At 35.4% G+C, this 11,609-nt stretch overlaps 1 protein-coding gene across 49 annotated transcripts in view; it reads left to right on the plus strand.

Moving 5' to 3' along the window:
- RIMS1 (regulating synaptic membrane exocytosis 1) overlaps positions 1-10,058 on the plus strand; it is a 493,840-nt gene extending 483,782 nt beyond the window's left edge. For all 49 annotated transcript variants that reach the window (XM_058734401.1, XM_058734405.1, XM_058734406.1 and 46 more), the window contains 4 exons: positions 1,772-1,884; positions 5,373-5,474; positions 6,285-6,424; positions 7,730-10,058. In XM_058734401.1, the coding sequence (XP_058590384.1) occupies positions 1,772-1,884; positions 5,373-5,474; positions 6,285-6,424; positions 7,730-7,948 (574 nt within the window). In that variant the 3' untranslated portion in view covers positions 7,949-10,058. The remainder of the gene's footprint in view (positions 1-1,771; positions 1,885-5,372; positions 5,475-6,284; positions 6,425-7,729) is intronic.
- The last annotated feature ends 1,551 nt before the right edge of the window (positions 10,059-11,609 follow it).

Below are 11,609 nucleotides of genomic sequence, written 5' to 3' on the forward strand. Positions count from 1 at the left end.
GGGTTCTGAGTAAGTCTAACACTCTCATAATAGGAACTTACATTTTTTTGTTTTAAAACATCACTCTTTTTTACCTTAGGAAAAGATCTCAAAATTTATCTTCCTCATTATTTTTGTGTAAAGAGTTTTAGTTAGTTTTGAAATTAATCATGAAAAAATATAGGTAGATTTGTGTTTTACTTACTTGGTCTGCTTTTACATATAGATCCTGCAAAAAATCCTGCATTTCTCTATGCTTGAGAATTTTTCTGGTAAAACCAAACCTTTACTGAGATGATAGATCTTACAATTAAGTAATTATTATTCTGCGGTGGGTTACTTGGAGATTGACTGTGTGCAAATTTTCCTATAATTATTCATTTATTGGCATTCAAAAATCTCATTCATCAATCTAATAGTAGTAATTTATTTTACTGGAATTGTTTTTTTCTGTTTAGAAAATGAAATAAAATTATGCCAAGTTAATGATCATGCTATGTTTACCCATTCCTGAAACTATTAAGTCCGTTTATTTGATCAAAGGATTGGTATGCATCCTCCCAGCAACATATAGCTAAGAGCAAAAATCAGCAGGCATGAAAGTTATAGAGATAAACTTGCTGACAAAATGCCAATATTTGATGAAATACGGTAATGTGACATACAAATGAAAGACCAGAGACAATATTTTCTGATATAAAATTAATAAATCAAATAATATTTACCTCCACCTGAATAAGCCACTTAACCTCTCATAGATTGATTTTCGTGGTCTCTGGGTGTGATAATAAATTTGTGCTCTAATTCCCTTGATTGTGAGGAAGTAATATGTGAAAAAGCACATTGGGAATAACAAATCCCTACAGAAATGTGCTTATTCAAAAACTACTCATTGAAGGCCATATATGTAGCAAGCATGGTTCTTGGTACATGGACAAATCAGTAAACAAGAAGGGCACAGTCACTCTCTGCTGGAGCTTACAGCCCAGGGAGTTCAGGTAGTCATGGGGTAGTAAGCAATGGACATATTCTAATCAATTCTTTTCCACTTGAACTAAATAAAAATCTCAGATAATGTAAAAATGTAGTTCATTAAAAAATGAATAAACATTTTTATTTGTAAATAAGAATTTGTACTTTGCTATGATATTTATTGAAGAAATTATCAGGCATTGTTTTTTAATTTAGCATTGTTACTTAATGTTCATGAGCAATTATTTATGTAGGGTTCATCATATAAAAATTTACATCTTGGGGCGCCTGGGTGGCTCAGTCGGTTAAGCGGCCGACTTCAGCTCAGGTCACGATCTCATGGTCCGTGAGTTCGAGCCCCGCGTCGGGCTCTGGGCTGATGGCTCAGAGCATGGAGCCTGCTTCCGATTCTGTGTCTCCCTCTCTCTCTGCCCCTCCCCTGTTCATGCTCTGTCTCTCTCTGTCTCAAAAATAAATAAAAAACGTTAAAAAAAATAAAATAAAATAAAAATTTACATCTTATATTTTATGTCAATAATATACTTATGGAGGGACTTGTATTTTTAAGTGTCCAGAAAACTTAGTATATTAAAACTATAAGCCATCCTGAATAGAACATCAGCTCTTAACTTGAGAGTTTATTTAGACCTTTTCTCAGTCAGTGCTGGGCTTCGCTTGGTTCAGGGGCAATGAATGCAAAGAATCACCAAGTAAGTTGTCCAATATTTATGATTCATGATCAGAATTAGTAGTCATATGGACGCTAATGAAATGAATTCTAGGAGATCTAATGTTTTGATTTTTGTCCTTTTGCTAATAGCTTAATATTTCCTGGAGTACGACTAGGAGCAGACAGTCAATTCAGTGATTTTCTTGATGGACTGGGACCAGCTCAGCTTGTTGGCCGCCAAACCCTTGCCACCCCTGCAATGGGTAAGAATCACTTTTTTCCCCCACAGGAAAACTGATGTTTCATGATTGACAAAGTCATTTAAAGCATCTAGTAGTAATATAAGTGAGAAGCAACATTTTAGGGTATTTCTGGTTTCAAATGACTATTCTAATTTCTAATGCATGTTTCTAACTTGAGACATTATACAAAACAAAGTTAGTAAAAAATCTTTGAATTTATCAGAAAACTCTGTCAAGACAGAGTAAGGATAGCATTTCACAGCCTGGAAAGACAAGTGGATCATTCAGTAAAGGATGCTGGCTTACCTGTTTCACTAAGCAAAAAAAGATTAATGAAATTTCCTCCCTACTTAAGAACTTAAAAAAAATATTTTAGACTGAATTATAAAGGAGAAATTGGGTAGAGAAAGACCCTAGAAAATACTGACAAACACTTACATTAATGTTTCTATGCTCTTGGGAGTGGAAAAGAACGTCTAAAGGATCAAACCAAAGCCAGATAAGTTGAAAACTTCTACTAGAAAAAAAACCCAAGTTAAAAGAAAAATGATGAATGGAGAAAATTACATGTAACATGCACAACAGATATTCCCCTGAAGAACATGAGATTGCAGCTTGCAAGGGCCCAAAGAATACTCAGCAAAATGCATGAAAATAGGTCACCACAAAGGCATATCATCATGGAATTTCACAACACCAGAGATTAATAGAAAATTCTACAAGTTTCCTAAGAAGAAAGATAATTCTATATAAAACTATCAAAAAGTCAGGGGTTCCTGGGTGGCTCAGTCGGTTGAGCATCCATCTTTGGCTCAGGTCATGATCTCATGGTTTGTGGGTTCGAGCCTGATGTCAGGCTTTGTGCTGACAGCTCAGAGCCTGCTTTGGATTCTCTGTCTCCCTCTCTCTCTGCCCCTTCCCTGCCCACTCTCTCTCTCAGTATAAACACCAAAAAAATCAGATTTCCACAGGACTCTTCAATAATAATATTGGAAGCCAGAAGACCACTGCATATTACGTTCAAAATTCTGAGTAACAATTGATTTCCAATGTAGAGTACAATAGCCAGCCAAGTTATCAAGTAAGTTTCAGGCTGGAATAAAAACACACTGACAAGAATGATGTCAAAACATTTTCCTCATACACAACATTGCTCATAAAGTTACTGGAGGATATACCTCAACAAAATGAACTGAGTAAACTAAAAAAAGTTGAGAACAAAAGAAGAAAGAAAAGATCCAGTAAATGAATGCTTCAGCACAAGAGAAAAACGGTTGGGATATCCAATATGATAGTGAAGGAAAAGTTAAAGATAACAATTGCAACAAACTTTAATTTTTTTTTCAACGTTTTTTATTTATTTTTGGGACAGAGAGAGACAGAGCATGAACGGGGGAGGGGCAGAGAGAGAGGGAGACACAGAATCGGAAACAGGCTCTAGGCTCCGAGCCATCAGCCCAGAGCCTGACGCGGGGCTCGAACTCACGGACCGCGAGATGGTGACCTGGCTGAAGTCGGACGCTTAACCGACTGCGCCACCCAGGCGCCCCTTTTTTTTTTTTTTTTTTGCAACAAACTTTAAAAACAGTTTGTCCAAAGGGTAACATGTCAGAATCCATAAGATAAAATCTCAGAACACCTAATGTGCTTGATTTTATGGAAGAAGTAAACAACCAGGAGAGAATAAGGGGTTGAATTAATGATACATCCATAAAAATGTAAGCAAATCCTTTTTAAAAAGACACTTATTAAATAGGGAAAAGAAAGAGCTGTCCAAGAAATGAGAAGTAACCACAGTATTCTAGTTCACTCATTTCTAAATAATGTTATGTATTCATAGTTATATAGACTAATATTGGAATAATGGAATAACAGAAAGCGTCAATATATGGTGGCGAAGGAAGGCAGTGAAAGAGGTTGAAGTTAGAAACTAATAATAATATCTAAAAGCAAAAAACATAGGAAAATGACTTACAAATTTAGTATTTCTAAATAGGGAGGCAAATGCCAAACAGTTAAAAAATTTTTCACATAAAAATATTAAAAATCTTGAAAGCAGTGATCTTTGGAAGGCAAGAAGTTGAGAGAGAATGGGAATCTTTTATACTAATAAATAGGCTTATAGAACAGTTTGACTCTTTAAACTGTGTGTGTATGTGATTAAAACAAAAACCAAAGAGACATGTGGGACCTGAGTCTAAAACAGAGTTATAAAAGTAATGGTTCTCAATCCAGAACCACAAAATTGATCAACTGACCTAGCAAATAAAGAGAATTCACAACTGAGAAAATGAAGATTATTTAGCTAAGGAAAAATTAGAACTTACTAATTTTAAGAAATAAAGTATCATATCAATCAGAAAATGATGAACACCTTAGTAAACATGGGCAAAGGATATGAACAGGCAAGACAAGAGAAAGAATACAAACTGAAAATACTTAGACATATGTTCAGCCTGTCTACTAAAGAAATGCAAATTATAAATTTTAAACCATCAGACTGACAAAAATTAGACATATTGCTAATACCACTATTAGTGGGTGTGCAATATGGAAAGACAGATACTTCTGATGGTAGTACAAACTGGCACAATCTTTCTGAAGGCTACTTGGCAATATACATAGAATTTTTTAATGTCCATTCAATTAGACCCCATATTTAAAAATCTGGGAATTTATGCTCAAGAGATAATTGACCAAGTGTGCAAAAATTCTCTATAAAGCTGTTCATTCCAGTGCTATTTATAATAGCAACAATGTATATAGTCTATATTTCCATCAACAGGGATCTGGTTAAACAAGTAATGACATATCCATTCTAAGGATGCATGGTCATGATACAGATGATAGATAGATGGGTGGGTAGGTAGGTAGGTAGGTAGGTAGGTAGGTAAGATAGATAGATAGATAGATAGATAGATAGATAGATAGATAGATAGATAGATAGATAGATAGGGATAGGTAGGTAGATAGATGTAGGTAGGTAGGTAGATAGGAGAGAGAGAGAGAGGAAGGAAGGAAGGAAGGAAGGAAGGAAGGAAGGAAGGAAGGAAGGAAGGAAGGAAGGAATAGATCAAAGGAGGAAGTTAGTTAAAGAGAAAGCACTTCTAAGATGGGATATTCACCAAAACATTAATAGTGTTCTTCTCTAGATAATGGAAATATAGATAATTATACTTTTTTACTAAGAAGTATATTAGATGATAAAAAGGGTAAGAAATCTTATTAGCATATAAGAATAACTTAAATTCAGTATTGTTGTAATTAAGTGATTTATAAACTAATATGAAACTCATAACATGGATTAGTACCAGAAAAATGAAGAGAAACATTTCAAAACCTGATTTGGAGGAAGGGGAAGAAAAGTGGGATCAGGAAACTCTAAATATTAGGGTTTTTTATCAAGATCATGAAGATCATAATTTGGAGTCTATTATTACATACCTCTGTTTTTTAACTGCATGTAACTGCAAAGAAGCTGAAACATTTTGTTTCCCCTCCACTTGCAGGTGACATACAAATTGGAATGGAGGACAAAAAGGGCCAATTAGAAGTTGAAGTTATCAGAGCACGAAGCCTCACACAAAAACCTGGTTCCAAGTCTACACCTGGTAAGGAAAGGTCGTACTGAGTTTGCACAAGAGAATCTGACATAAGCAAAAAAATCCAAGTATTTGCTGCATTTGAATTCTATATGCTCTTGTTTTGCATCATCTGATTGATTAAAAAGGCAGCTTTTCTGTATTCTTTGATTCTATAAAAATGGATCTGGGTTTTCCTTGCACAATTATACTGTCAAAGTCTAAGTAAGAGTATTATCAAGTTAATTTTTTTCTGCACATTTACAAATGAAATTTTTTTTAGTTCCAATCATAAAAAAGAAACAGTGAGCTTTTATTGTATTTATATATTATTATGTTTATAATGTGAACTGTAGGGGCTCCTGGGAGGCTCAGTCAGTTACGTGTACGACTTCGACTTAGGTCGTGATCTTGTGGTTTGTGAGTTCGAGCCCCGTGTCGGGCTCTGTGCTGACAGTTCAGGGCCTGGAGCCTGCTTCAGATTCTGTGTCTCCCTCTCTCTCTGACCCTCCCCCATTCGTGCTCTGTTTCTCTCTCAAAAATAAACAAAAACATTAAAAAAATTATTTTTAATGTGAACTGTAATGCTAGCTATACCCCAGGTCACTCAGTCTTACGTTAATTCCACATACATTTACTTGAAATGAGGAAAATGGCAGTGATGGTAACATAAAGGTTTTAAGGAATAGAATTTATGGAGCACGGGAAAGTTAAAATGATGTAAATAGTCACGAGAAACTTTCAATAAGCAATTTCTAATTCTCTAATAAAGCATTCTCTAATAAAATCAGTTTAACTTGAAGGATTAACTTCTTATATGTTAATGTCACCTTTGTTCAGCTCCTTATGTCAAAGTGTATCTTTTGGAAAACGGGGCCTGTATAGCCAAGAAGAAGACAAGAATTGCGCGAAAAACCCTTGATCCTTTGTATCAACAGTCCCTGGTTTTTGACGAAAGTCCACAGGGTAAAGTTCTTCAGGTAAGTAAAAGTTTGTTTGACTTTTTACATTGTAATGTCCACATTATCCATATAAACACTGAAAAGTGGCCAAACATGAAGAGCATAAATTTCAGTAAGGAGAAATGCAGGGTAACATCCTCAAGTAGAAAAAAACAAATTGTTAATTTACAATATAAATAATATGTAGTATTAAAAAAATATCTGGTGGATGTAGTAGATAATACAAAGTTTATTTTCTCTCCCTTCTTTTTTTCCTTCTCTCCATCATCTCCTTCTGCTTTTACCCTGCCTCCCACAGCCCCTCTTCTCAATAGGTAGGTAGGTAGGTAGGTAATCAAGGCAAATGATGCTGATAATTTATTGAGCATTACTATGTCCCAGACATGGGATACAAAGAAGAAGCAAGGAAAGAGAATATTCAGGACTGGTGAATGTCAGATGCATTGTTAAGTAATTACATGCATTATTTCTTTTAAACACTTTATCTACTATGTATATAAAATACCATTATCCCCCTTTTGAAGATTATGTATGAGGATCACAGAGATTAAATAATTTGACAAAATTACTCAGCACATAGGAAAGGCAGGTTTCACCACTCCTGCCTGTGTGAAGCAGGTGAATGAATTCAGTTGAGAACGTCTCCAGATGACCAAAGGATTAGAAAATAGAACCTTAGGAGTAAGTATAATGAAATGAGTGCTTATCTGACACCAACAGGAGTTGACCCACATTGTGCTATAAGCTCACTATAAGCTATAAGCTCACTGATTTATTAACCATCTTATCAAATCAGAATTGTCAGGCAAATGCTCAAAAGGAACCAGCTTACAATTATTTTTCAACCTTCACAAACAAGTACATAATATAAAAGAAATTTAATGAATATTTTCATTATTTATACATACTCCTTCATATACACACTCTACCATACACCGAATTGCATTGTTTTGCCCTAACTTGTACAAATTTTAGTTTTTTATATCACTATGGCCCTATACATCACTTACCAGATAGTCATTACTAAAGAAAGTATTGAATGTATGTATAAACAAACTTGTATATGTATTTCTTTACCATGGTTTATGTAGCTAATATCCCTCATTGACTATGGAAACATTAGTTGCTTTCTATCTAATCTAAAAATTACTGTGAAGTATCTCTTTGAGCACCTGTATGTTAATCTCTATCTGTTCCTCCTCCTTAGTGTCAGTTATATTCATTTCATCTCATTCATTGACCCACTTTTGCAGAATAGTTGCTTTCAGTTCTTCAACTATGAAAGAAACATTAGAGTTTTATTGCATTTCTCTGTCTCTGCAGGTCATTGTCTGGGGGGACTATGGCAGAATGGACCATAAATGCTTTATGGGTGTGGCTCAAATCCTGTTGGAAGAACTCGATCTATCCAGTATGGTAATCGGATGGTACAAGTTGTTCCCACCATCATCCCTGGTGGACCCCACACTCACTCCCCTAACCCGCCGGGCTTCCCAGTCATCTCTGGAAAGTTCAACTGGGCCTCCCTGCATCCGCTCATAGTGAACTCCTACCAGAGTCATTCCAGTGAAACTCTACCTTTCAGGATAATAATCTGAACCAGATATTTCATGATCAAAAAAGCATTGTTGGAGACAGACAATCAACTTGTGTTTTGCCTGTAGTAGTTTTTCAATATGTCCCACTCGTTGTTTAAAACCTGGCTTCATATGACAGAACAAGGCAGTCTATCAAATTACAGTAAGAGTCAACATGCTAGTGAGAGTCACTGATGCTTCTAACAAACAGAAAAAGAGGAAACTTCAAATTCACACACACACACACACACACACACACATACACACACACACACACACACACACACACACACACCAAATTGAACTGGAAACTCTCACTCTGTGAAAAGTTGTATTTTACACGTTTGTGCACAGACCACAAGCAGTGTTATTTCCCTGGTGTTTGAGAAGTTCTGTTTTTTGTGTGTTTTGTTTATTTGTGCATTATTTGTTGGGTTTTGGTTTCTTGATTTGTTTTGCTTTGTTTTTCATTGTATATGTTATTTCCACTAGTTTTTGGACATGTCACACCAGGCCTCATGATGCTTACAAAGACCCTTCCTTTCTTTTCCCAAAAGCACTAAAAAAGGGCTGAAACAGTCTCTGTGGCATCTCCCCAAAGTGTTCAGCAACTAGGCAAGATGAGGCCAATGAAGGATTTCACTGGCTTTCATTTTATAATTTTTCAAAGTCTTATGTGTGCAAACCCAGAAAACAAAAAGTCATCTTCTAAAATAATCATAGAATCACTTTTTTAAAATGAAAAGAGTACCTGTTTGTGTTCTAAAACATTATTTTTTCCATCATTTTTCATGGAAGACTTTTAGAGAAGTCAATCTGCAACTAATGCTGGGAACTAAAACTAACCACATAATTGTACTTTGGAAATACTCCTTGTAGTAACTTTTTCTTCCTGATATCCCCAAAAATAAGTATATGCTCATGTGTATAAACTATACTTTTGACTTCCCAAAATGGTGACTAGAAATGGATTTGAGCCTAAGACACTTTCAGCTATGCCCAGGCTTCTCGGCCATGTCTCAGTGTAGACATACCCATCTGCCCTGGAAAGAGCATGGTATGAGCTGTCCAATATTCCACTGGAAATTCCAGTTGAAATATTCTGCACTAAAGTAATGTTTTTATCAAATTTTAGTTTACATTTCTTTGAGATTGATGCAAGCACAAAAGCTTGATTTTTTAATGCAAAATATCCTACTTTTGGGGGGAAAATAAAACAAGTCAAATTTCAACTTGCATTCTCTTCATTTGAGTTTTTCTTGGCCTTGAATTTCCCTTGTGACATTCTGTATATGTGCTACACACTGCAGACTCTGCAGGTGCATTGATACGTTCTCCCTCCTTTTATGAGTCATTCAACTTTTGTGATCACACAAATAGAGCAGCATGACTTGGAACTGTTCAAAGCTGCATGCACGTTTTTTTTTTAAAAAAATGAAAAAAATGGAAAAAAACCCAAAAGGTTATTTAATAATGTATGTTAGTTCCACATTAGGACAGCTTGTATGTTGCATGTACTTGTACAGTTTGCTCGTTAATTACTATACTGAAATAACCAAGAAATCTAAGCCATCCATTTTTGTTATAGACATTTTGCAGGTTTTAGCCAGACTCCGTATGTGAGTTTGGGGTGAAATGTCTATAGATGGACTTTATTTTTTACCCTCTGGAAAACGTGATGTAGTATGGACCAAATTCCTTCTAATAAATATTTTGGTGTAGATTCCTACTGTGGGGCTGTAACACATGTAGACACTGTGTACACACTAGGTTTTAATCCATAGACATACTGCCTGCACCAAGTGAATTATTTATTATTATTTACACATGCCAGAATTATCTGCCCATCATTCCACAGGGCACAGATTGACCACTACTCACCATGCTGAGCAGGAAGAACTGAAGCATTGGTGCACTTCTACTAGATTCCGTTCTGTCTTAGTGGCCAACAATCAACTAACTATAATTGGGTAGTATCTTTCTATTTTGACCACTTGTCTTAACACTCCCCTGTGCTTTTAAAATGAACAACTCATGTATGTAAACATGTTTAATAAAATTTACTTTTCATGTCAGTTGGTAGCCATCTGTGTTCTATGTTTTGCCAGATTTCCATTGTGGGTTCTATGGTGCAAAATGGGAGCCAGATCATGGGAAAGGGAGGCTGGGATTTGTTGTCTGCTGTGGGCATTTGACTTGTCACTGCACTATATATGTCTTAATCTACACCCAAAGGGTACTTTGCATCACATACGAGTTTTCACTTTGTCAGCCTGTCTAAGTGAGCACATGACTATACTTCTGAAAAGTGGCATTATTAAAAACAATAAATCTCAGTAAGAATCAAATGGAAGGTTGTTTTTCTGCTGCTGTTTGAGTGTGCAAATAAAAGAGACAACTCTATTGTCAAATTGCTGAATCATTTCCAGTTATGTGACGTATCAAAATATTAATTTCTGCGTCTCTCATCAAAGCATCTGGCTCCTCTTTCCATCTTTTCTTTCTGAACCCCTGACTGATTTGTAGACCTTTGCCTTAGAGTAGGCCAACTTAACAAACCAAGCAAGCCATTAAGTTATCTTCAGCAGAATCTTAGGGAATAAATATATCTTCAAATATCATAGATCAGTCTCTATAGGTAATATGTTAAAAGAAAAATTATTAGCTTTCTTAATTTTATAACTCTTTTTCTTCTTCAAAAGTATGTTCATGTATTTCATAAAATCATCATCCTCACAAAATACTTGGTAAGCAATAATTTCATATTGCAGTACATTTTTAGTAAAATTGCTGTTGGGATCTAATCTCCACCTTTTAAAAGCCCATAATATTTTTTAGACCAAACCAACTTTAACATAAAGCAAAATAAACACAACGAAATATCAAATCTGAGACAATAAAGCAATGTGAGACATGTCACTGCATAAGTTGTTTAAAATTTTTTAAGCAGTTGACTGAATTTTACCCTATTGGGTCAACCAATTGTTTGGTCTACAGGACATGAAATTATCTGTTAAGTTGAGTCAAGGAGGAAAAAAAAAAAAACAACAGATCGGTTCAGTTTACAACAGGCTGTCAGAGCAGAGTTGTTTCATGCACATAACCAGGGGAGGGCGGGGGCAAATCTGACATTAAAATAGGAGGCAGCTAAATATAGCTTTAAAATTCTTTGTCTAGACAGAGACAGAAAAGCAGAAATCTCTCTTCAAATCATGTAAACCTTCACAGCATTATGACTTGAGTGCCTGTAATGGTGGAGAGGAAGTAACAGTAGGGAAAGCAATGTTGCTAAGTCTTCATGGTTTCCTGCTGACTCTGACAGCTTAGTATCTGGAAATCCCACCTTGAGATATATAATCTGACTACACATAAGGAACATTATTAAGGGCTTTGTTGGATACTAGATGCTATTTACTTGGTATGTAAAAATGAAAAAACAAAAAAAAATTGACCTGTCTTAAAGGAGCTCCCTATCTACTAAGGGAGACCATGACATAAAGAAATAATTACAGTAACAAATTTTGAATTTGTATACAAAACACTATGGGGATTACCTTTAATTCTCACACCAGCCCTAAGAGTTAAGTACTTTTATAACCCTATTTTACATAAAGGATCTGCAGCTT

This window comes from Neofelis nebulosa, chromosome 6, assembly GCF_028018385.1.
Source record: "Neofelis nebulosa isolate mNeoNeb1 chromosome 6, mNeoNeb1.pri, whole genome shotgun sequence".
In the NCBI taxonomy this organism is placed as follows: Eukaryota; Metazoa; Chordata; class Mammalia; order Carnivora; family Felidae; genus Neofelis; species Neofelis nebulosa.